Genomic DNA, 26962 nt, shown 5'->3' on the forward strand with positions numbered 1-26962 from the left:
GACCTTATAGAGGTTTACAAAATTATGAGGGGCATGGATAGGATAAGTAGACAAAGTCTTTTTCCTGGGGTGGGGGAGTCCAGAACTAGAGGGCATAGGTTTAGGGTGAGAGGGAAAAGATATAAAAGAGACCTACGGGGCAACTTTTTCATGCAGAGGTGGTACGTGTATGGAATGAGCTGCCAGAGGAAGTGGGGGAGGCTGGTACAACTGCAACATTTAAGAGGCATTTGGATGGGTATATGAATAGGAAGAGTTTGGACGGATATGGGCCGGGTGCTGGCAGGTGGGCCTAGATTGGGTTGGGATATCTGGTCGGCATGGACGGGTTGGACCGAAGGGTCTATTTCCATGCTGTACATCTCTATGACTCTATGACAGGATTAGGGGGCAGACTATTTAGTAACAATCACACAATTGCCTTTAGATTAGATTCTCTACAGTATGGAAACAGACCCTTTGGCCCAACAGGTCCACACCGACCCTCCGAAGAGTAACCCACCCAGACCATTCCCCTACCTTATATTTACCTCTGACTAATGCACCTAACATTATGGGCAATTTAGCATGGCCAATTCGCCTGACCTGCACATCTTTTTGGACCTGTGGGAGGAAACTGGAGCACCCAGAGGAAACCCACACAGCCATGAGGAGAATGTGCAAACTCCACACACAGTCGCCCAAAGCAGGAATTAAACCCAGGTCCCTGGCGCTGTGAGGCAGCAGTGCCAACCACTGAGCCACCATGCCGCCCGGTCGTCATAGTCTCCTTGCTGATCTCCATACTGTTCCAACTTGTTTCATCAAAAATACTGTGCTCTTGCACATGGATCTGAGCATAAAATGGGAATAAAGTCTGGAATATTGTATGTTGCTGATGACTCACAAACCTGTCAAGTTGTACATAACATTATTGGCCTCAGTGAGCAGCTAATTCCAGCCACAGTATAAAAACAACCCGCTTTGAAAAAACCTGCAGCCATAAGTAATCCCCTTCCAGGTCTATTATCAACATTTTAACAACCTTCAATTCCTTGGAATTTTATTTTCACTTTATAAATTCAGTAATGTTTTTTATAGGATGTTTTGAAAATGACAGGTCATACAAAGAAAAGAGAGTATCTTGTTCACGCAAACTCCTTCGACTGAGTGCCATCTTGTGGCAAAGCTTTGTTGGAGGAACGTTCCTAAAGAAGTAAAGGATCAAATTATAAATAATGGTAAGTGCAACATAATTGAATATAGAAATAGCTGCCATTTTATCTTTAAAAGTTGATCCTTTTACAAAAAGAAAGCCTCCCTTCCCCTCAATTTATAAACTAGAACTCTCTGCTCTGAAAACTTTACACTGTAACTAAGTTTGGCAGAATCTTAACACGTTGTATTTCCAACAGTTCAGTGATCTGTTGTGACAAAGTGGGGTTTGGAATAGGGTGACATGACTGTCCATTTCCCAATTCTGCCTTGCCAACAAACTGGAGTCTCTGAAATGGGCAGGAATTGAGATGTGAAATATAGGGATTGACAAGTTGCAGCTAAAGGCTATCCGTTCTAAAGGTCGTGGTGTGAGAAACAGAAGGAAAAACTAATTGATAAATTGGAACACTAACTTGGGATTCTGACATTGAGTTCTATGAGTCAATCAAAGGCATTATTTGGAAAAGTTTAACAGAGCCTTGCTACTTTCAATGTTGGCTCAGAAATGGTGAATAGTGCAGCAGAACAGAAGAGCTGGAAGAGAAAATAAGAGCTTGATAAGAATGGAAGAGACTGCAACCACAACTGAACTGTAGTGAGCAGAAGACATTGCTTTCCTTCAAAAAGGCCTTTCAGCCTGTGTTTTCCTTTCTGCCACTTTACTTTCTCAAATTACTACCCTGTTAAAAAGTCACTACATACAAACATATTCCTTTGTTAGCGATAACGGAACGTGGTGCTGGTACAGAAACTTGTGTCATGTAGTATATCTCAATTTCACATTCAATTTTGGACACAACGATTCTTTAATGTAAACATAAATATCATGAAATTAGTGAGAAACTGAACATACCTGTATATTTATTAAGGTTGGAAAAGATAACAAATTTTGCACTGTTGCAACATGCCAAGGTTTCATCAGTAGCACTTCCCAAATCACTGACCCAATTATCAAGGAGAAGGACAGCAGGCAAATAGGAACAGTAGCCCTCCCAGTTGCCCTCCAAGTAACACCCCAGCCAGATTTAGACATGTATCCCACTCCTTTTCTGTGGCTGGGTTAGAATGTTGGAGCTGCAAACTTAGCACTGTGAGACAGCCTTCACCCATGCACTGCACCACCTTCTGAAGGGAAGAATACACAAATTAAATACTATGCTGGCTTGCTGGCAATGCCACTTTACCTGTTGATCTAAGTGTCAAACATAGTCAACAACAGAGCCTCCGGTGCCATCTATGACAGGGAATTCCAAAGGTTTACCACCCACTATGTGAAGGCATTCCTCCCCATCTCTGTCATAAATGGCTCAACCCTTAGTCAGCAATTGTGACTCCTGGTCCTAGGCCGCCATTACACCCAATACCCTGCCACAACCGCACCCCAGCTATTGGTCACAACCATCTGGTATCTACAATTTCTGTAAGAATTTTGTATATTTTGTCCAATGATATCACCTCTTATCCTTTTCATCTTCAGGGAGTATCTGGTCTATTTAATTTTTTGTCAGAGGACAATACCTTCATCCCAGGAAGTAATATGGAGAACCTTCATAGCTCTTCCTCTATGGCAATTGTATATTTTTCCAGAAGTAAGGAGGCCAAAAGTGGACAAAATATTGCAGATGTGGTCTCACCAAGGCTCTTTAAATGTAAAGTATTTGTATAGTCTATACAGACAATAAGTCGTGTGGAGCTGTAAAGAGCTAATATGATCTTCTAAATGACAGCAATGTCAGTTCTGATGTAAGAGGTCACATGATGAGGGAAAGTCACTGAGGAGAAGTATGCACCCAAACACTCTACATGCTTTGTATAATGTGAACAAAAAGTTGCTTTGAAAAGACCTTAACCTCCAGCAACAACTTTTGACTTCATTGAGTATGAGTAAACAACATAATGACTGGTCAATGCAAAACCTTCAATTATTCTTGAACATTTAATTGAAGAGCTCATCTTTGATCTATTTAGTAGAGACTAAATTGAAAATGAAGCTGTGGAAAAAAAGATTTCAGTTACCTAATTTATCTTTTAAGAGCTGAATTGGATTGGTTGTAAGCCTCCAAACACCCAGGAAGAAAATTAAGGGTGATAGGTGTGTGAGTGTGGTGTTCAGCTGATGAGGTATCACCAAAGAAACTGAACAGGTTTGACAAGATCCTGAACAACCTGAACTCAACCCCTTGCTTTGCATTATAAATTTGCAAGACACCTTGGATAATTATTTACAAATTAACAGATTAGGATATCTGGAGGCCAACAGGCTTTAAAGGATAATACTTCTAATCCTTCCCCCACAAGGATTTTACACACTTCTGAAAGTACTTAGAGCTTTGAGTAAACTACTGAAACAACTCAATGAAAAGTGACATCTCTTCTGAATTTCTTTCTTCAAGATTCTGTATTTGGCTTATACATTTATAAAGTATTAGGCACAGAAGTATGCAGGGGAGGTGATGCTGTAGTGGTATTGTTACCAGACTGTTGATCCAGAGATCCAGTTAATGTTCTTGGGTCAACCCCTGCCACAATAGATGATAGAATTTGATTTCAATAAAAATCTGGAATTATGAGTCTAATGATGACCACAAATCAATTTTCAATTGTCGGAAAAAAACCATCTGGCTCATTAACGTCTTTCAGGGAAGGAAACTACCCATCCTTACCTAATCTGATCTACATGTGACTCCAGATCCACAGCAATTTGGTTGACTCTTAACAGTAAGGGATGGGCAATAAATGCTGGCCTATCTAGTAACCCCCTAACCCTGTGAATGAATAGAAGCATTATGGAGCTGGGTGTAATTCTTGGTCAGGTTTATGCTCAGGCTGCAAGAAATGAGGAACCTTGTCGAATGCCTTACTGAAGTCCATATAGATCACATCCACTGCTCCACCCTCATCAATCCTCTTCGTTATTTCTTCAAAAAATTCAATCAAGTTCATGAGGCATGATCTGTGCATGGGGAATTTCTATCAACACCCTGGCTGAGCTAACCTAATTTGGCAAGAGCAAACAACAAATCCATAATCTTTTTGGTTTGCCGGATCAGGATGTTGGCACTTTGACACTAATCATTTCTATTTTGTGCTTGCAAGAATTCAGTTAAACTTTTAGCTTCTAAAAGGGTGGTTACAGTTACAATCACGTGATACAATCCTATATGCCCAGTTATCATGTGATTAAATCTCCAGAAATATGTACAAACAGATCGATAACACCTCATTGTAAAGAATGGAAGCCAGAAACATGTATACCATGCTACTTTTTTCAACGTTGTACCTATGCCCAAGTCTTTAATGCTGTAGGCAGAGAATGCACAATTATTAGGAGGGGAAGTGTGTCACTCTCCATATTGCTGGAGGCAAAAACAAGGCACGCAGGGCTCAAGCTTGAAAGAGACAATAGATAGGTTATTTGGATATACTAAGGGCCTGGCAAATGTTTCAGATGCCCTTTGCAAATTGGCAGCACTGCGATCATGAGGTTTACATGTGACCTAACACGAAAGGCAAAGGGAATGCTGCAAGCCACAACCACAAGATATATGTTTAAAGTATACTTGGATGAATCTGGACTTGAGAAGTTGGGAACAAGCTGCCTTCTTGAACTGCTGCAGTCCATTTGATTTAGGTAAACCCACAATGCCATAAAGGAACGGCTCCAGAATTCCATACACAATAGGAATGATGGTATATTTCCAAGTCAGGATGAATGAGTGGCTTGGAGGGGTCTTGCAAGTGATGGTGCTGCCATGTATTTGCTGCCCTTGTCCTTCTTTAAGCTGGTGGTTGTGTGTTTGGAAGTTTCGAATCTTTGGTGAATTTCTGCAGGGCATCTTGTAAATGTTATACGCTGCTGCTGCTGAGTGTCAGTGATGGAAGGAGTGAATGTTTATGGATGTGGTGCCAATCAAGTGGGCGGCTTTGTACTGAATGGTGTCAAGCATCTTGTATGTTGTTGGAGCTGCACCCATCCAAGGAAGTCAGAAGTTGTAAAGTCATAGAGATATATAGCACAGAAACAGACCCTTTGGTCCAACTCATCCATGTGACCAGATATCCTAGATAAATCTAGTCCCATCTGCCAGCATTTGGCCCATATACTTTAAACACTTCCTATTCATATACCCACCCAGCTTTCAAATGTTGTAATTGTACTAGCCTCCACCACTTCTTCTGGCAGCTCATTCCACATGTGCACCATCCTCTGAATGTAAAAGTTCATCCTTAGGTCCCTTTGATAGTTTTGGACTCACCCACCCCAGGGAAAGGACCTTGTCTATTTATCTTATCTATGCTCTTCATCATTTTATACACCTCTATAAGATCACCCTCAGCCTTTGACACTCCAGGGAAAATAGCCCCAGCCTATTCAGCCTCTCCCTATGGGTCAAACCTCCAATCCTGCAAGAACTCCTGAATTTTGACTTGTCAATGATGCATAGGCATGGAGAGTCAGGAGGTGAGTTACAGCAGGATTCCTAAGCTGTAACATGCTCTTGTAATCACACTATTTATTTTGCTAGTCCATTTCAGTTTCTGGTCAATGGTAACTCCAAGGAAATTGCTATTGTGGGGATACAATGTTGGTAAAACCATTAAATGTCAAGGGACAATATCCAGATTCTCTTTTGTTGAAGATGGTCCAACATGAAGGTTAAATGGCATATGCCAGCCCTGCTGTTGTGCATAGACTGTTTCAGCATCAAAGGAGCCGCGAATGGTGCTAAACATTGGAAAATCATCAGCAAATATCCCCATTTCTAACTTTTTGACATTGGAACAGTTGTTGATGAAGCAGCTGTAGATTATTAGATTTGAGAAACTACTCTGAGGAACTCCTGCAGAGATCTCCTAGAGCTGAGATGACTGACCTCCAACAACAACAACAACAACCACAACCACCTTCTTCCTGAATGCTCATTAACCAAGTATTACTATGACAGAAACCCTTTATAAAATAAATACTGGAAGATGAAATGATTATTGGAGATGATAATTAAGTTTCACTTGACATGCAAACACATTACATTAAAAATAAATAATGGCTTTGTCTTCTGACCAAGAAAAGGACATAATTGACTGGGCTACTTCCCGTGCTTTATATTTATTTCAAAGATGTGGACATTTCTGGCATAGCCAGCACTAGCTAAGCACCTCTAACTGTACTTTAGAAGGTGATTGTTCTAGATTGTTGACCCAGTGACACTGAAGAAAGCTCAATATATCTCCATCTCAGAATGGTAAAAGCATTGGACAGAACTTTCCAGTGATGCTCTTCCCAGCAGTCTTTGCCTTCTAGGTGGTGGCAGTTGAGAGTTTGGAAGGTGTAGTGAATGTGTGGCTGGAAAAGCACAGGTCAGGCAGCATTCGAGGAGCAGGAGAATCGACGTTTCGGGCCAGAGCCGAACATGCAGATGAAATGTTCCCAGTTTTTTCCAAACTTCCCAGTTTGGAAGGTGCAGTCATTCACTCTTTGAATTGTTCAGCACATTATATAGATGATATGCATTGCTGCTACTCCAAAACAGTGAATGTGATTGCTATCAAGTCGATTGTTTTATCCTGGATAGTATCAAATTTTCTTGAATGTTTTTGGAGCGGTATTCATCCAGGAAGGTGGGGTGTATTACAGCACACTCCTGACTTGTGTCCTGGATTAAGGCATTTCAGTCAGAAAATGAGATAGTCACTGCAGAATTCCCAGCCTCTGACCTATTGCTGTAGCAAATTACATAGTGACAAAAAAACTGTAGATGCTGGTATCCAAAGTAGACAAACAGGAGGCTGGAAGAACACAGGCAGCATCAGGAGGTGGGCAAGTCAAAGTTTTGTGTTATATCTGTTGTCTACTGTGTAAATTACATGGCTTTTCAAGGTGCTGATGATTATTGTTGACAGATTCTGTATCGGGAATGCCTTTGCACTCCTTAATCACATTGTCAGTTTGCAAGTTTAGTATCTTATGATCTGTGTAATCTATAAGGGATCAACAGAGAATTTGAGAGCTGCACCCAACATCTCAAGCTTAGCCAGCAATGTCATACGACTCCAGCTGTCCTGACAAAGAATTTATTGCATTAATTGTGTCTCAAGAGTCACTGCAGAAGTGTCTGTTTAATTTTTTTATTTATAATCATGTGGATTAAGCACATGTTGCAAGAAGCCAAAGATATTCTGATTGGTCATTGCAGAGTGCACATGTGCATCCAGTTATGAAATACAGTAAGATAGAAATGATTCAAGTGTGATAAAAATAGATTGCATGAAGAAGCAGCACTACTTCTTTAACATGAGCTGATAAACTGTAAGACAGGTGGGTGGAAAATATCAAACTTTTCTTTAAATAAAACAAGGCAAGATCTTCTTAGGAATGAAAGAAAGCTTTTAAATCTGACAAGATTATCTTTGTTCATGAACCAGCTTTGCATCTTCATTCATCCACACCCAGAAATCTGTCTTTCAGTCTCTTGGATCTATCTTATACCTTAATGGCCATGCTTGTTAACATTTTCACCAACTTCTTAACATTTAAGATTATAAGTCTATACACTCAACATTAACATAGTGCGCAGCATAGTGGCTCTGTGGTTAGCACTGATACTTCACAGTGCCAGGGACCTAGGTTTAATACCACCCTTGGATGACTGTCTGTGTGAAGTTTATACATTTTCCCCACATCTGCATGTGCTTCCTCCCACAGTCCAAAGGTGTGCAGATTAGGTGAACTGGCCATGCTAAATTGCCCATAGAATCTAGGGATGTGCAGGCTAGGTGGATTAGCCATGCAGGGTTATGGGATAGGTTGGAGGGGGGTGGGTGTGGCTGGGATGCTCTTCAGAGGGTTGGTATGGACTTGATGGGCTGAATAGCCAGCTTCCACACTATAGTGATTCCTTATTTGTCCTCACTTTCCAGTTTGCGAGTCACCTCCTTAAATTTTTGTTTTAAATGTGTGCATTTATTTATGGATGAATATTCAAGTAAATTTAGACTGAAATTGGGATTCAGTGCCCAAGTCTGTGCCACTTTCATCCATTCCCTATCTATCAACTCTCAATTCATAATTGTTACTTTATCACTGCCAGTTTTAGATGTTTCTTGATAGTTACAGCTAATAATAACCAGTATCCTTGTCACACCATGGACTAAATATAACTGCTACCATTTTATAATAAAGCAGAATAAGGTTTATGCAAAATGAAGCCTCATTGGGTTTTATGGACATTTATTTCATTTGCATAACAAGTGTTGCAAAATCTTTGAATATATCATATGTGAATGCCCTAATTTTTGTTTACTGCCCTTTTTTTCCAGTTCATGATTCTGAATCTAATTTCTAAAAATGTGAGGAAGTCAGTACAAAAACACCCGAAGGGCAACATGTTGAAACACGTAGGTACAAAGTTAATAACAAACTCTCCTGCCAAATCTCTGATGACACATTTTTAGTGAAGTAATTGCATGAGCAAATTCTCAAAGGCCAACTTGTTTAACCACAACATAAATTATAAATCTGATGTACTGCTATTGTGTAAACTGCTCATGAATGGTTGGACGCAAGCTTTGCAAAGATTTCCCACATACCAAGCTGGACTCTATGACCATTGGTAACGACAGGTATAGTTCAGATAGTTTGTCTCAGTTGGCACGGAGGAAATAGGTGAATGAATAAATCTAAATTTTATGCTTTTACAGGTATTGGAAAGGCTGTAGCAGCAGGCTACCTGAACCAAAATCGGGCATGAGAAAAATGAAGCAAATGAGAACAGGACACAAGCATAACAGACTTGGCTAAGAAGCAACATCCCATTTCAAGCTGAACACATAAACCACCAGCATTTAATCTGCAACATGGGTAGACAGTGGCGTAGCATAATACTACTTGCATAGTAATCCACTTAGACCCAGGTAAATGTAGGATGTAGGTTCAAATTTCACTATGGCAGCTGGTAACATTTAAATCCAATTAACAAATCTAAAGCTGCTGTTTGTAATGCTGACTGTGATAGCTATTACTGATTGTTGTAAAAAGGACATCTACTACGTGTAACTCCAGATGACACAGTAATGTGGTTGACCCTTAGGTCAATTACTTTTGGGCCACAAGTGCTGAGCTCGCCAGTGATGTCCGTATCCATGCAAGATTGAAGGAAAATGATGTGACCCAAATCTCTTTCATCTCTGACTCTCAGTAAACTTGATGTCCAAATATATCTAGACCTCTGAGAGCCTACTTTGGAAGATTGACTGAGTGCATTTTGATCTTTTTACCTTTTCCTTGCTTTACTTTCCACTAAAGGAATCCAAGGGTCAGCTAAGAGAATGCAGAATTGTTCGAGCTTCCTAACCACAGTTGAAAGAACCCAGAAGTATTAAAGTACAGATTCATAACCTCTGCCTGTACAGAGGACCCTGAGCTTCTGGATTGGCTGAATTCAGGAGCTTATTATGCAGATTGCAGTACCACATCCCATCACTTTACTCTGCAAAGCTTAACATTGCTGTAATTGTCCCTCAAGCAGCACATCCATCGGGATTTGGGGTTAGAATCATACTTTGCATATAGGAAAATGGTTGGGGTTGTTGGATGTCAGTCATTTCACCTCCAGGATATCTCTGCAGGAGTTCCTTGGAGTGGTGTCCGAGGAACAACCATTTTCAGCTGCTTCATCAATGATCTTCCCTCCACTGTAAGGTCAGAAGTGAGGATGTTCAACAATGTTTGCACAATGTTCAGCACCATTCATGACTCCTCAGATACTGAAGCAGTCCATATTGAAATGCAAAGTTAGATCACATGGGATTCAGGGAGAGCTTGCCAAAATTGCCGTAATGGTTTTGGTGGTGGAGGGTTGTTTTTCAGATTGGAGGCCTGTGACCAACAGTGTCCCTTAAGGTCCAATTTTGTTCGTCATTTATATAAACGATTTGGATGAGAATTTAGGAGGAATGGTTAGTAAGTTAGCAGATGACACCAACATTCCAAATGTGGCCTAACTGAAGTTCTATGCAGCTGTGACATGGTTTGCCAATTTTTTTATTCTCGACCCTGAGCAATGAAGGCAAGCATGCCATACACCTTCTTGATCACCTTATCCATGTGTGTTATCACTTTCAGGGAACTCTTGCTCTGTACATCTAGATCCCACTGTACGTTAATGCTTCTAAGGTTCTTGCTTCCCTCCTGCATTAAACCTTCCAAATGCATCACCTTGCCTTTGTCCAGATTAAATTCCATCTGCCATTTCTCCATCCAAGTCTCAGCCTATTTGTATCCTGTCATGGAATACTCCCCACTTGTCTGGATGAGTACTCCTCCAACAACACTCAAGAAGTTTGACACTATCCAGGACAAAACAGCCAGTTTGATTGGAACCACATCCAGAAGCATCCACTCCCTCTACCACCAACAATCAGTAGCAGCAGTGGGCACTACCTACAAGTTGCACTGCAGAAATTCACCAAGGATCCTGAGACTAACACCTTCCAAACCCATGCCCATTTCCAACTGCAAGGACTGGGGCAGCATGGGAACACTACCAACTGCAAGGTCCCCTTCACGCAACTCCCCATCCTCACCTGGAAATCCAGAGGAACCTTGATTATCTTGCATTTGATTATCTGAATTTCGGATAATCTAGACAAGATCACAATGTCCTGATGCTTGGCTAAACTGCGTTATCTGGCATTCGATTATCTGAACATTCAATTTGCCATGACGTTCGGATAATCGAAGTTCCTCTGTATATATCATTGTTCTTTAACTGTTGATAGATTAAAATCCTGGAACTCCCCTCCCAACAGCATTGTGGGTATATCTACAGCACACGGAAGCTGCAGTTCAAGAAGGCAGCTCACCACCACCTAAAGGGCAACTAGGGACAGGCAATAAAAGCCCATGTTTCACAAGAGAATTGAAAAGAAAATTGGAGAAGAGAGGAAAGTAAACTCATGCAAATCTTTAAATGCTCAAAGCTTTGAAAATCCAGTGCTTTCCACCAATCTTCCACTATAACACAGTTAGACAGTAGCAGGAACCATTAGAAAACTGAGGTTTCCTGTGTTTCAAGCCTGATGTAAAGAGCAGTACCTATTTTTCTTCCCTTTACAGGAGAGGCATGGCCACAGTTGGGGACACCCTATATTGATCATTCTAATTGTCCCAGACCATTTGACCCCTTGGCAACACCTATGCAATTCTGATCCCAATTCCATTTGCTTTTTTTTAGGCTTCAAGCATATCTTCAAGCTTCCCGTTTAACACTGAGCTGCATTTTAAACGACAGTCAACTAATCACCGAGACTATCTTTTTCATATCTCTTGAATATTTTTTGCATCGTGACTCCTTAACTTTGAAGATCAACTTCTCAAATGTCCAAGTTGTCAGTCGCTCCGTCTCCACCATTTTAAATGTTTTTCCAACTATGAACCCTATTTTTCTGTCCTCTCTCACACCCTGTCACCTTATCCTTGTCAACCTTTATGGATATCTTTGTTTCCGGCAAATCAATTTTGAGATTGTAAGCAAAGAAAGCCAATTTCCCAAGGCTTCTGAACTCCTAACATCTGTCTTGCTGGGGAGAAGCACTTCACATAATCCACATTTCTCTCCACAGGGAAGAGAAATCAGAGAGAAGATCATCACTGAAAGATTTTCTTATACAAGGAAAGAACGTTCAATTTTCACAATCTAAGGGTGTCCTGAAACCCTTTAAAAGCACTTAAGTTCTTCTTAAGTATTGTAATGGAGGAAACATGCACACTAATACTGTTATGACACGGGGTAAACCCCTTGCTAATTTAAACCAGCAACCCAGAAATGATTGACCCCGTGCTGTAATCTGCAAAAATTCAAGAGGAAAAGAAACCTCCCAAAAGTCACTATTTAAAGTAAAAACTTACAACTTTATTTTTTAATGTCTAACAAAAAATAATTAACAACTATTTACAACTCATTTATCTAAATCTATCTTTTACCTTCCCCTCTACAATACTGATCTGATAAAATCCGCCCGATTAAGATTTACTGAAAAATTCAAATTTCAAAACCAGCCAGCTGTCTTATCTTCTCTTTGTATCTTCCTCTGTAGATTTGTTCTCCAGGTCGGTATCGATGTTTTCTTTCTGTGCAAACTCCTTCTCCAACAGGTATCTCTCAGAGAGTTCTTACTAGCAGCCTACATCTATTAGTCTTTTGGCAGTTCTCCTTGCCACTCTTTGCCGCTCTGATTGACTGTTCCAAAATGTCCTATATTTATACCACAAAGCAGCTGATCATTTCATTGGTTTTAATATTGTCAAAATACTAAATTCAAACTTGATTGGAGTTTGCTATCTTGGGGCATAATTTAAACTGTTTGGCCAAATTCGAATTTTTTTTGTATCCAAGCAACCCAGCTAATCTAGCTGTTCAACCAAATATTACATTTTAAGTTTTCCAGTACTCTGTGTTCTTCTCTAAATCCTTGCTAGCTTTTCCACTCTCTTAAAGATACAGTACTCCTACATCTTCGTAATAACCATTTCCTTCAATTCTTCAATCCCCTCAGGGCTGTGATTGCTGAGCTACTCAAGTTACCCTATGGTCACTATATCTCATCCATTAGTTCACCACAGTTTGCCAACTCAGGTTAGACATGGTCCAGAATGTCACTAAAGTTGATAACCTCACATTTGTAGACATTATACTCTATCTGCCAAGTTCTTGCCCAATCACAGAGCCTGTCAAAACCCTCCTGATAACATTTGCCACCTTATCTCACCAAAAGACTTGTGGGCATTCAACATGTCCTCCTCTAGGTAGCAATCACCACCTGACCAATGTAAAAAACAGGCAGATTTTTTTTAACTTACAGTTGTGTGCAGAATTTTAAGAAAACATTTTAAACTCCTGCCAAATTGCCTGTGGTAATGTTTGTCTAGAATTCCTTGCGCAACCCTCGAAGAGTTGTAATGCACCTTAACGAGAGTATATTTATTTCCCATTCTAATTCCTGGCAGTGTTGACTGTTTACAAATCAGTGCTCTGCGTTGATGTTGCCACCAAATGCAAAGCCATTCATCCAGCCAATTTGGTCAATTTGGCAGCACGGTGGCTCAGTGGTTAATACTGCTGCTTCACAGTGCCAGGGGACCTCAGTAGATTCCACCCTCGGGTAACTGTCTGTGTGGACATGATTTGGAGATGCCGCTGTTGGACACAACACCAGGTTATAGTCCAACAGGTTTAGTTGGAAGCACACTAGCTTTTGGAGCGCCTCTCCTTCATCAGGTGTCTGTGTGGAGTTGCATGTTCTCCCCGAGTCTGCATGTGTTTCCATTGGGTGCTCTGGTTTCCTCCCACATTCCAAAGATGTGCAAGTCAGAGTGGATTAGCCACGTTAAATTACTCATACTGTTCAGGGATGTGTAGATTAGGTATGTCAGCAATGGGAAATGCAGGGTTACAGGGATAGGGTAGGGGGATGGGTCTGAGTGGAATGCTCTTCAGAGGGCCGGTGTGGATGTGTTGGGCTGAATGGATTGTTTCCACACTGTTGGCATTCTATGAAGTCTTTAAGACAAGAAAAATACAATATTGTATGCAATCTTTTTAAAAAAGATGCAAAAGCTCAGGAAAGGAAACACACCTGAAGAGCTGAAAGTTCATCTTGTTTAATCAGAATTACGAAACTATTTGGGCACAGGAGAAGGCCGTTAGATCAGTCTTCTTTGTACTAGCCCTGCCTCATTCACAAATACCCAGCTCCTCATCACCCCACACACTGCTTATCTCCTCTTCAGCAGTAACTCACTGCAGATGCTGGAATGTGAACCGAAAACAAAAAATGCTGGACATCACAGTGGGTCAGGCAGCATCCATGGAGAGGAAGCAAACTAAAGCAAGCTCATCAGAGCTCTGAAGTGTCATCTAGACTTGAAACATTAACTTGCTTTCTCTCCATGGATGCTACCTGACCCGCTATTAAAATGATTAGATTAGATTACCTACAGTATGGAAACAGGCCCTTCGACCCAACAAGTCCACACTGATCCTCTCCCTACATTTACCCTAAACACTATGGACAATTTAGCATGGCCAATTCACCTGACCCGCACATCTCTGGATTGTGGGAGGAAACCAGAGCACCCAGATGAAACCCACGCAGACACGGGGAGAATGTGCAAACTCCACACAGTCAGTCGCCCAAGGTGAGAATCGAACCCGTGTCCCTGGTGCTGTGAGGTATGTTCTCTGGCATTTTTTTGTTTTCAGTATCTGATTTGATTTCTTGTCACATGTACCTAAGTACAGTAAAAAGCTTTGTTTACAAGCAGTACAAGCAGATCATAGTAAGCAAGGACATAGAGATCATTGAGTGAAAAAAAAACTTGGACAGAATGAGATAAAGAGGTTACACTGCACAGGACGTGCACTAGTCAAGATCAATATTAACAGGATCAGCATTATTTGAAGTTAGACAGTCCATTTATTAGTCTAATAACAGCAGGACAGAAGCTGTTCTTGAACTTTCTGGTGTATGTGTGTGTGTGTATGTGTTCAAGCTCTGTATCTTCTGCCTGGCAGAAGAGGGTGTAGGAGATGATTATCAGGATGGGAGGAGTCTTTGAATATGGCAGCCTTCCTGCGGCAAGAAGTGTAAATGGACTCCATGGATGGGAGGCTGGCTTCAGTGATGGTCTGAGCTGTATACACCACCTTCTTTAGTTTCTTATGGTCCTGGGCAGAGAGGTGCCATACCAGACCTGCTCCTCAGATGCTGCCTGACCTGCTGCGCTTTTCCAGCACCACGCCGTCAACTCTAATTTCCAGCATCTGCAGTCCTCACTTCCACTGTCTGTAAGAGTTGGTGAGCGTCATTTTGGACATGATGAATATCCTGAGCTGCCTGAGGAAGAAGAGGCGTTCTTGTGCCTTCTTGACCATCGCATGAACATGGGAGGTCCAGGACAGGTTGTTGATCATGGGTCACTCCTAGAATCTCGACGCCCTCAACCCCTGCTCCGTTGACTTCTTTCTGAAGTCAATGATCTGTTCTTTAGTTTTGCTGATGTTGAGAAAGAGATTGTCATCATTGCACTATGTAACCAAGCCCTCTATCTCGTTCCTACATTCTGATTCGTTGATGTTTGGTACCTATCTGAACACGGGTGATGTCAACAGCAAACCTGTAGATGATGTTTGTTTGGAATTTGGCTGTTCAGGGAGTACAGTAGGGGGCTGAGAAGGGCATCCTTGGGGGGTGGGGGGGGGAGGTGGACAACAGTGTTGAATGTTAAAGTGGAGGAGGTGCAGTTGTCTGCCTTCCCTGACTGCAGTCTGTGGGTCAGCAAGCTGAGGATCCAGTTGCAGAGTATCTGCACTTCAGATGCTGCCAGGCTGTTGGCTTATTCTTTCGGACTTGGTTGAATTTTTATTATTGCTGTTTTTGAATTCAATTCAGCAGCTGCCTTCTGTACAAAAGAACTGCTGGAAATCAGAAACAAAACCCAAAACCTGCTGGAGAAGCATCTGTGGAGAGATATCTGTCCACAATAGATGGGAGTAGAGTCCTGGAAGAAGCAGGAGGAAACACTAGAGGGTAGGATTTTTTCTTGGAACTTAACATCATTTATGTTTTTATTTCTATGAAGTACAATTTCCCAACTAAATTATGCTGGGATATCAAGTAAACAGAAAGTTATTTTTCATTTTGTAATAGAAGTTAAGAGAAAAAAAAATTGCAGTATTAGTTACAGATATTCAGTCTAAACATTATACATGATTATTTTCTGATTGTAGTTAATGGCAGTAATCATGATGTTTTACAGTTTTTAATACAATTTTATAATGGAATTATATCATCTTTACTTCTTCATATACTGATCATTGACTCTGGTCCATTGTCTGCAATCTAAACTTACTTTCCTCTTTGGCAAGACAAAAGATTAATGTCAACTTCTCTGCTTCAGAATCTTTCACGATCACAACCTTAGTGGTAATATGAAGTTAATTTACTCCTGTGGTCCATTCCAAGTTCAGCTAATTCAGAATCAACAGTAATCACATTTTTTTTTAAAGAATATAAGCATCCAATCTTGTCAAAACTTCACCTTGCAAATTGCTATGCAAAATGGCGTCACTAACATATGTTTTCCAAAGTTAAAAATCACACAACACCAGGTTATAGTCCAACAGGTTTAATTGGAAGCACTAGCTTTCAGAGCGACACTCCACTATCACCTGATGATAGTGTCCTCCACTATCACCTGATGAAGGAGCAGCGCTCCAAAAGCTAGTGTGCTTCCAATTAAACCTGTTGGACTATAACCTGGTGTTGTGTGATTTTTAACTTTGTACACCCCAGTCCAACACCAGCATCTCCAAATATGTTTTCCAGTTAGCCTTGTCGACTTTGCTTTGATTTTGCCAATTATTCCAGATTAGATTACTTACAGTGTGGCCCAACAAGTCCACACCAACCCTCCGAAGAGCAACCCCATTCCTCTACATTTTTTTTAGATTAGATTACTTACAGTGTGGAAACAGGCCCTTCGGCCCAACAAGTCCACACCGACCCGCTGAAGCGCACCCACCCCCATTCCCCTACATTTACCCCTTCATCTAACACTACGGGCAATTTAGCATGGCCAATTCACCTAACATGCACATTTTTTTTTGGACTGTGGGAGGAAACCACGCAGACACGGGGAGAATGTGCAAACTCCACATAGAGTGGCCTGAGGCGGGAATTGAACCCGGGTCTCTGGCGCTGTGAGGCAGCAGTGCTAACCACTGTGCCACCGTGCCGCCCTTTCATCTAACACTCCGGGCAATTTAGCATGGCCAATTCACCTAACCTGCACATTTTTGGATTGTGGGAGGAAACTGGAGCACCCGAAGGAAACCTAAGCAGAAACAGGGAGAATGTGCAAACTCCACACAGTCAGTCGCCTGAGGCGGGAATTGGAACGAGTCAGCCAAGTAAAATCTTGTTTCTTTCTATCAGATGATGGGTCAATCATAACAAAAACTAGTGATGGTAGTTTCTGGTCTGCCCAAACATGCAGTGAGTGCCTTTTGCAGCCCCTCTGGTGTTTGTACAAAGTAGCCTGCTGGAGGGTAGGGTAGGTGTGTGTCGAGCTGTTCCTGTACCAGGAGTGATGTTTTGTTTGGGGAGAGAGAGAGAGAGAGCTGACGCTGGGAGATGGGCGGACAGGAATCGCAGTGATTGACAGCACCGTCTGAGTTACTGCTCAGTTTCGGCAGGGACACTGGCTCAGTTTCAGTGCTGCGGGGATCCCAAGGAGCAGCCCATGGCGACAGCGAGCTCGGCGTCAGCCGGCACCAGGGCAGTGGCCAAAGCCGGTCAGTTGCTGTCGTGCCGGCGTGTCCTGGGCTCCCCGTCGGTGCCGGGGGTCCGCCGCCTGAGCGCGGTCAAAGCCAGCGGCCACAGCCGCTCGCGGAACACGCCGGGGCCGGAGACGGATCGCTCGGTGCCGCTGGTCAGTCACCACCGGGCCACCCGCTCGCTCGTCTACCGGGACGTCAAGCTGTTCCTGAACGAGATCGGCGCCGATCCCCGGGAAGCCCGGTACTGGCTCACCCAGTTCCAGAACGCCAGCAGCAGCGGCAACAACAAACTCTTCGCCGTGGTGGAGGTGAGAGCTGCTGTGGTTCACCCACCACAACACACCGTCTAACTGCTGCTTACTCTCCAAACAAATACGCTTCAGCCGGCTTTTGTTTGGGGCTTTTGTTTGTTTTGTTAACTTTCAGGGTCGGTGTTCAATTTGCAACTAAAGTTGGCAAACTCTTGTCGCCCAAATGATTAAAAATTGTGTTGTCAGCTTTACACTGAGTTCTGAAACCCAGGCGAGTATTTTTTTCTTTTTTTCTTCTTTTTTAGAAAGATTGGCTAGTCTTTTTAATTAATTCAGTATGTTTTTCACCTTTAGTAAATTCCATTAAAGATTTCAGAGCTATGTTAGATTACATTACATTACAGATTAGATTATATTACAGTGTGGAAACAGGCCCTTCGGCCCAACAAGTCCACACCGACCCACCGAAGCGTAACCCACCCATACCCCTAACCTAACACTACGGGCAATTTAGCGTGGCCAATTCACCTGACCTGCACATCTTTGGACTGTGGGAGGAAACCAGAGCACCCGGAGGAAACCCACGCAGACACGGGGAGAACATGCAAACTCCACACAATCAGTCGCCTGAGGCGGGAATTGAACCCTGGTCTCTGGCGCTGTGAGGCAGCAGTGCTAACCACTGAGCCCACCCCCCAGGCGAGTATTATTTGTGCCTCGCTTTATATTTTAAATTGTTCAGTTATACTTAAACCGGTCAGCTTTTGACAGGATAAAGGGAAACTAGCTCTCCCTGGTCTGGATAATGATTCTGGTACTGGGAACTATTGCATCATGATTGGGAACTCTGTCGCAAATGTAGCCCCTGAACCCAGCCAGGATTAGATTAACAGCTGTTACTGAACTGTTCCTCCCCGTGTTACTGTATAAAACCATATCAAAAATGACCCAGAGCAGAAAATGCAAACTTTTTTTTTCATTAACATACGGATTATTAGTAGAATGGTAAAGTTGTGCTCTATCTCCTGAAAGGATAGTAAATTAAGTTAAAAATCACACACAACAACAGGTTATAGTCCAACAGGTTTATCTGGAAATACTAGCTTTCAGAGCACAGCCCCTTTGTCAGGTTGCTAGTTAGCTGAGGAAGGGGCAGGACTGTGAAAGCTGGTACTTCCAAATAAACCTGGTGTTGTGTGATTTTCAACTTTGTCCACCCCAGTCCAACACCGGCGCCTTCGCATCGTACTAAATTAAGTTTGCTATCTTTTTTATTAAAACCACTGCTAATTTGTGTTACTAACTAAACAATTAACAAGGTGCTGTCCTTTTTTTTTAATCTCTGGGAACACGTTGAACCCCAGCTGGCTTTAAACAGTGTTGCCAACTCTGATTACATGTATTGCTGGAGGCATGATCACATGACTTTCCTCTAATCTGAAGCTAACATAGAATGTGCCAACTGGAAAGCAAGAAAGACTGTACTCCATATGGATGATGCTTAGCATTTTCTCGATTTTCAATATTTTTAAGTCTGGTGAAAAGAAATGTTCTAAAAAAGTGACTTGTTTTTAAATGTTCCAGTGTGTTTCTTTTTCAGAGATGCGCACAGTAGCATCCTGAAATTTTCTTGTTAAATCTTTGAGACTCCAAATCACTATTGGAAGTTGACAACCCTAGCTATAGATGTGAAATGAATATGGGCTCAAGGCTTCAGGACAATATTATCCCTAATTGTACAGCCAAATGCAGTAACATTCAGATAAATCATAGAATGGATAATCCACAATGTTGAGCTGTTAGTCATGTGCAGTGTTAGATGTGTTTCTGAGTTGAGTATTAAGGCAGTAAAGGCATTTATTCAGAACAGTGAAAGATCTGCAAATAGTGCTGTCAATGGCTACAAAAATGGGAAGCTGGATTCATTTCATGGCAACAACAGTCCTCAATATGAAGAGAACAAACATACTGAAAAATATTGTTTATTCAGAAACATTAACAACATTACTATATGACTTTGAATCCAAGAATGCTAAAATCAGCAAACAATTTAGGATTTGAGTTATTTAGTGGCTGTTGATTTCTTCATTCAACTCCACAGATTTTAGACCCATTTAAAGTCATAGAGATGTACAGCATGGAAACAGACCCTTGGGTCCAACCCGTCCATGTTGACCAGATATTCCAACCCAATCTAGTCCCACCTGCCAGCACCCGACCCATATCCGTCCAAACCCTTCCTATTCATATACCCATCCAAGTGCCTCTTAAATGTTGTAATTGTACCAGCCTCCATCACTTCCTCTGGCAGATCATTCCATACACGCACCGCCCTCTGCGTGAAAAAGTTGCCTCTTAGGTCTCTTTTATATCTTTCCCCTCTCACCCTAAACCTATGCCCTCTAGTTCTGGACTCCCCGACCCCAGGGAAAAGACTTTGCCTATTTACCCTTTCCATGCCCCTCATAATTTTGTAAACCTCTATAAGGTCACCCCTTAGCCTCCGACGCTCCAGGGAAAACAGCCCCAGCCTGTTCAGCCTCTCCCTAAACCTCAAATCCTCCAACCCTGGCAACATCCTTGTAAATCCTTTCTGAACCCTTTCAAGTTTCACAACATTTTTCCGATAGGAAGGAGACCAGAATTACATGCAATATTCCAAGTGACCTTACCAATGTCCTATACAGCCGCAACATGACCTCCCAACCCCTGTACTCCATACTCTGACCAATAAAGGAAAGCATACCAACGCCGCTTTCGCTATCCTATCCACCTGCGACTCCACTTTCAAGGAGCTATGAACCTGCACTCTCTTTGTTCAGCATCACTCCCTAGGACCTTACCATTAAGTGTATACGTCCTGCTAAGATTTGCTTTCCCAAAATGCAGCACCTCACATTTATCTGAATTAAACTCCATCTGACACTTCTCAGCCCATTGGCCCATCTGGTCAAGATCCTGTTGTAATCTGAGGTAACTGTCTTCGCTGTTCACTTTGAGTAATTTACACAGTCATTCCCTTTTTCATGAAATTAAGGCAATAATTCACCTTTACTGGTATAGAAATAATCAAAATGTTCGATCCATGTGCTCTAATCCCAATATGTGCTGTAATTCTCAAAGTGGAAAATTGTGGGAGGCACCTGAATTTCCAAGGCACACTCCTAGTTAAGGATGTACACTCAGAGTGCAGGAAATGATCCCTAACTTGTAAACACTTCCTTTACTCAACGAAGGGGTGTCCAACCTACAAGCAACAGACCATTTCAGATAACCTAGCATCTGCTTTACTGGTAGACAAATTTACAGTTAACTCGTAAGTGAATTAATTATATAATCTTACATGACAAGGACCATAGATCAGGGACAATAAAAGAGGTAAAATGAAATTTACTGGATTTTGCGCAGAGGGAAAGAGCTGTAAGAAGAGGAAACCAGAGGTGACATATGAAGTCCACTGAGATCAGCTCAGAGTGCACCAAGCAGTTAAAATCTCATACCTTATCTCAACCTCAGTTGCCATCTCCTTTCCTGGTGATCATCAACTGGATTGTCTTTTTTCTCTCTCTAGCTTTACTTCTTAAACAAAAAGGCAAAAATTGGCTTTATTATTAGGCTTTTCTGCTTGACACATCTTAACAGTCATTTGAGTTTTCTTGACATTCATGATTACTGTTGCAGCAATCCTCACCTTTCCCAAATTTGCTCACCAGGCCCTCGACAAATAAGAAAAATTGGAACTGAAAGCGAAAATGCTGGAAAATCTCAGCAGGTCTGGCAGCATCTGTAAGGAGAGAAAAGAGCTGACGTCTCGAGTCTAACTGACCCTTGGTCAATTGACAAAGGGTCAGTTAGACTCTCAACGTCAGCTCTTTTCTCTCCTTATAGATGCTGCCAGACCTGCTGAGATTTTCCAGCATTTTCTCTTTTGGTTTCATATTCCAGCATCCGCAGTAATTTGCTTTTATCCATGAGAAAAATTGGAATGTTGTCTCCCCCCCCCCCCCCCCCCCCCCGGTTGGCTACCTCTGCCTCAATGTACAGTGGCTACACATTTAACCGACCACATAACACGATAGATAAATAACATTCAACAGTATCTTACAAAACAATTGAGAGTTAAAGAAGGATTCAGTTGATATCCTAACAGTGAGATTGAAATTTAACCATTGATCCTCTGAAGAATGAGGAGTTTTCTCTTTTGGACCTCAGTCTCGAATGTATTCCTTTGGATAACTTTGTAAACCTTCTTTTCAGCACTTATCACAATCAGAGAAAAGTTAATGGTCTTTTACAACTTGCTTTTTATTTGCTGATTGGGGCCAGAGATAGCTAACACCTTTTTAGATACAATGATGTGATTTTGCAAATGCTGACACTGCACCATGTCATGGGACAAGAAGGGAGTACACTGACCAGCACAAATTGAATTTTGAAATTCTGCTGGATACTCTTGAAGCAAATACAATCTAAGCAGCTTAAGTTACACTCTTAAGTTACACTCTTACTGATCCTTGTTAACTTTTTTTGAGGACAACAAACTCTTTAATTGCACATACAAGACATTCTTAGAAATCATAATTTGGAGATGCCGGTGTTGGATTGGGGTGTACAAAGTTAAAAATCACACAACACCAGGTTATAGTCCAACAGGTTTAATTGGAAGCACACTAGCATTCGGAGCGACGCTCCTTCATCAGGTGATTGTCAACTAGTGTGAAAGTGGAGAGGATCTCGAAGAAGATCGCAGACAATTAGTCTGATATAACATTCTTCACTGTCCACGACACAACCGATTTTGGTGTCATCTGCAAACTTACTAACCATTCCTCCCATATTCAAATCTAAACCATTTATACAAATGACAAAAGGCAGTGGACGCAGCATTGATCGTTGCATCACACCACTGGTCACAGGCCTCCAGTCAGAAAACCAATCCTACATCATTACCCTCTATCCCCCAACTTCAAGTCAATTTTGTATCCAAATGGCTAGCCTCCATGGATACCATGTAATCTAACCTTGCTAACCAGTCTACCATGCATAACCTTGTCGAATGCCTTGCTGAAGTCCATATAGACAACATCCACCACTCTGCCTTCATCAATCTTCATTGCTACTTCTTCAAAAAGCTCAATCCAGTTAGTGAGACATGACTTCCCATGCACAAAGCCATGTTGACTATCGCTAATCAGTCTTTGCCTTTCCAAATACATGTATTTCCTGTCCCTCAGAATCCGCTCCAGCAACTTATCCACCACTGATGTCAGGCTCACTGATCTATGTTTTCCTGATTTTCCTTAACAACTTTCTTAAATAATGGTAATACATTAGCCACCCTCCAGTCTTCCAGCACTTCACCCATGGCTGTTGAAGATACAAATATCTCAGCAAGGGGCCCAGCAATCATTTCCCTAGCTTCTCACAAAGTTTGAAAGAGTTAATGCATTAAGCACCAACCAATATGTTGTTGTCATATGGTCTTGGACAAGAGAACAGCTTTGGTTCTTAAAGAAGTAAGACTTATCATTGAGGTGTCCCTTATATTCTCAGCTGCATTGTCTACCATTAAATGTACTTTGTGCTTAGTTGCTAGCCCACAATAGACTATATCTTGTTTAATAAGAGAGCCTCTTCACATTGGCTAGCAGGTGCCTTTTCCTTTCCCATGCACTACAAAAGCAAGCTCTGTAAGTTTCTGTCAGGAAAGAGAATAGGTGGCAGCTTTGCTGATTTAAAAGAATTTGAGCATAGCATTTAATTTGTGAGAACAGCATTTTTTGACAGAGATACAAAGTATTAAAACAACAAAATATTATTGCTCAATTATTAATGTAATGATTAAAGCTACTCATAAAGCTTTAAATTGATCAGATTAAAGCTGTCAATCTGATGAGGCATAAGAATTTCCAGTCCACTCCCAATTCTGTATGTTCAGTGTTATGTGTTATATAAAGGGTGTAATATGCATTATCTTTACAAGGTTACGCGTGATGTATCATAAATAAAGGGAAGATGGGTGCATTTGGCCAGAACCCTGAGCATTTCGAGTGACCAAAATCTCTTTGTTGTTTACATCTTGTGTACCATCTGGTTCATGTATAACATGCTAAGGAGGTGTATCACACAGTGTCTGCTGATGTTATCCAAATTGGATGGCTATTACTCTCTATAGAAGGTTATTTCACTACTTGATTTTGTTTTTTTATCTTCCCAGTTTGACCCTACACTGTTTTTCTTTGCCTCAGATTTTCTCTGCGAGTGTCCTTTTTCTTGCCAGACAATGCAGCCAGAATTGGCAAAATTTAACCTGAAAAATGCAAGTTTTAAAAGCTAACCAAGAAGGACTGTCTTTTGGTTCTGCTGGTGCAGTGTTTTGTATTCCACTTCTAAGTTTCCCTTTACTAATAGCATCTGAGCATTGTGATGTTCAATGTTTTAATCTTACGTCTGGGCATTTAAAAAAGTGTTATAGCAAACTTCTGAGATTGTTCAAAAACAAGTAATTACTTAGGAGCTCATGTTGTGGCTGCACAGGACACTGGTTAGGCCACTTTTGGAATATTGTATGCAATTCTCATCTCCCTGCTATCAGAATGATGTTGTGAAACTTGAAAGGGTTTAGAAAAGATTTACAAGGACGTTGCCAGGGTTTAGGGTTTCAGCAATAGGGAGAGACTGAATAGGTTGGGGCTGTTTTCCCTGGAGGCTTATAAAATCATGAGGGGCATGGATAAGGTCTTATCCTGGGGTGGGGGAGTCCAGAACTAGAGGGCATAGGTTTAGGGTGGGAGGAGAAAGATTTAAACGGACATAAGGGGCAATTTTTTCATGCACAGGGTGGTGCGTGTATGCATTGAGCTGCCAGAGGAAGTGGTGGAGGCTAGTACGATTACAATATTAAAAAGACATCTGGATGTATATATGAATAGGAAGGGTTTAAAGGATAGTGGGCCAAGTGCTGGCAAATGGGACTAGATTCATTTAGGATATCTGGTTGGCATGGACGAGTTGGACCGAAGGGTCTGTTTCTGTGCCATACATCTCGAGGACTCTATGACTCTAATTGCCCTCAATGGAGATGATGATCTGCTTTTTGAACTGCTGGAGTGCACATCATGTAGGTACACCTGCAATGCTATTAACCCAGTGACAGTGAAGAAATGGAGGCATGCTTCCAAGTCACGATGGTATGTGGCTTGGAGAGGAACTTGCATCTGCTGCCCTTGTTCTCTCAGGTGGTCAGACTCACATGTTTGGAAGGTGCAGCCTTCGTGAATTGCTGCGGTGATCTTGTAGCTGGAACACATTGTTGCCATTGTTCATTAATGGTGAAGGGAGTAAATGTTTAACGTTTTGGATGTGGCACCAATCACATGAGCTGATTTGACCAGGATTTGCTGAGCTTCACGTGTTTTGTTGGAGCTGTACTCATGCAGGCAAGTGGGAGTATCTCGTCACACCTCTAATTCACGCTTTGTATATTATGGATAAGCTTTAGCATCATAGAAGTTGGTAATCAAGTCAAAACTGCAGCAGTGATAAATAGTGAGCTAGCAAGGTGATGTGAACACAGAAAACACTGCAGAATCTCAACAGGTCTAGCAGTATCTGTGGAGTGAAAAACTTCAGGGTTGTATGGAGAAGTTTCTCCAGTGTTCTGAGTTTGTTTCAGACTTCCAGCATGTACAGTATTTTAATTTACCAAATTGATGTGCTAGGATTCCCTTATCGCTTAATCATTTCGGTTTGTTACAGCTGCTTTGCATATAAATAATCATTCTTGAGTGAGACAAGTTAAATGGTTGAATGCTGATAACGTGATTGTGGCGTAGTGCTTGTGAATAATGTGATAACAAAATGGAATAACAAAAGCTCACTTTCCCAGGAAGCAGTAAGAATGCAGTAACATTTCTTGTACCAATCAAAAGCCTGCTTGTCTCCGATCTTTAACAGCCTACCAATTAAAAATTAGTAAATAATACATTGGAGTCAGAGGAGCCTAAATAACTGAGCACAGCAGAATACTGGATTCATAGGACATGCAAAATGAAAGCCAAGGTTAAAAGAAATGCTGGAATTCAGCAATGAAAGGTTACACGCTGATAAGTAGACTGTGAAGGAGGCAAGTTCAATCAAATCATTCAGGAGTGTATTGGAACATTATCTGAAGTGTAAGATTGTACAGAGCGGGGCAGAAGGTGGGGCAGTGGGCAGTGAATGAAGTTGCTCTTTCAGAGTGCCGGTTCAAGCATGATGGAACTGAATACCTGTAGTCTCTTCCTGCAACATAACAATTATGATTCTGCAAAATAAATCCATGCAAACTGCCAATTAATCTGCTCCGAGAGATCAAAGAACAAAGAAAATTACAGCACAGAAACAGACCCTTTGCCCCTCCAAGCCTGCACCAATCCAGATCCTCTATCCAAACATGTCACCTATTTCCTAAGGATCTGTATCCCTCTGTTCTCTGCCCATTCATGTATCTGTCTAGATACATCTTAAATGACGCTATCGTGCCCACTTCTACCACCTCTGCTGGAATGTGTTCCAGGTACCCAACTATGTGTGCATGAAAATGTGGTAAAAAAGACAGAGAGTGGCGGTGGAGAGTTGCTTTTCAGACTGGAGGCCTGTGACCAGTGGTGGGCGACAAGGATCGGTGCTGGGTCCACTGCTTTTTGTCATTTATATAAATTATTTGGATGTGAACATCAGAGATACAGTAAGTTTGTAGATGACACCAAAATTGGAGGAGTAGTGCACAGCAAAGAAGGTTAACTCAGAGTATGACAGGATCTTGATCAGATGGAACTTTATTGCTGGAACAGCACAGCAGGTCAGGCAGCATCCAGGGAACAGGAGATTCGACGTTTCGGGCACAGGCCCTTCTTCAGGAATGAGCAGAGAGTGTTCAGCAGGAGAAGATAAAAGGTAGGGAGGAGGGACTTGGAGGAGGGGCGTTGGAAATTTGATAGGTGGAAAGTGTGCAGTGAGAGAGGGACTCACTGAAATCTTTGTAGAGAGAGGCAGAGAGCTTCTGCAAGGAAGGCATCCTTGTAAGAGGATTAGCAGTAGGTTGAAATCTTCGAGGAGAAAGTGAGGTCTGCAGATGCTGGAGATCAAAGTTGAAACTTTATTGCTGGAACAGCACAGCAGGTCAGGCAGCATCCA

General features: G+C 41.8%; 2 protein-coding genes across 8 annotated transcripts in view; one reads left to right on the forward strand and one right to left on the reverse strand.

Annotated features, from left to right (window-relative positions):
- Window positions 1-1059: 1059 nt before the first annotated feature.
- tmem101 (transmembrane protein 101) overlaps window positions 1060-26962 on the reverse strand; it is an 86725-nt gene continuing 60822 nt past the window's right edge. Inside the window, exon 5 of the mRNA XM_043675091.1 lies at window positions 1060-1187. Within this exon, the coding sequence (XP_043531026.1) occupies window positions 1075-1187 (113 nt within the window). The 3' untranslated portion in view covers window positions 1060-1074. The remainder of the gene's footprint in view (window positions 1188-26962) is intronic.
- nags (N-acetylglutamate synthase) overlaps window positions 17148-26962 on the forward strand; it is a 59656-nt gene continuing 49841 nt past the window's right edge. For 3 of the 7 annotated variants that reach the window (XR_006309208.1, XM_043675088.1, XM_043675086.1), the window contains exon 1: window positions 17148-17842. Coding sequence is in view for 6 of the 7 variants with exons in the window: in XM_043675088.1 (XP_043531023.1) it covers window positions 17498-17842 (345 nt within the window). In the remaining variant the exon portion in view is untranslated. The remainder of the gene's footprint in view (window positions 17843-26962) is intronic. The other 4 variants (XM_043675082.1, XM_043675083.1, XM_043675084.1 and 1 more) reach the window with 3 other exon arrangements.

The sequence above is a fragment of the Chiloscyllium plagiosum genome, chromosome 33, assembly GCF_004010195.1.
Source record: "Chiloscyllium plagiosum isolate BGI_BamShark_2017 chromosome 33, ASM401019v2, whole genome shotgun sequence".
NCBI lineage: Eukaryota > Metazoa > Chordata > Chondrichthyes > Orectolobiformes > Hemiscylliidae > Chiloscyllium > Chiloscyllium plagiosum.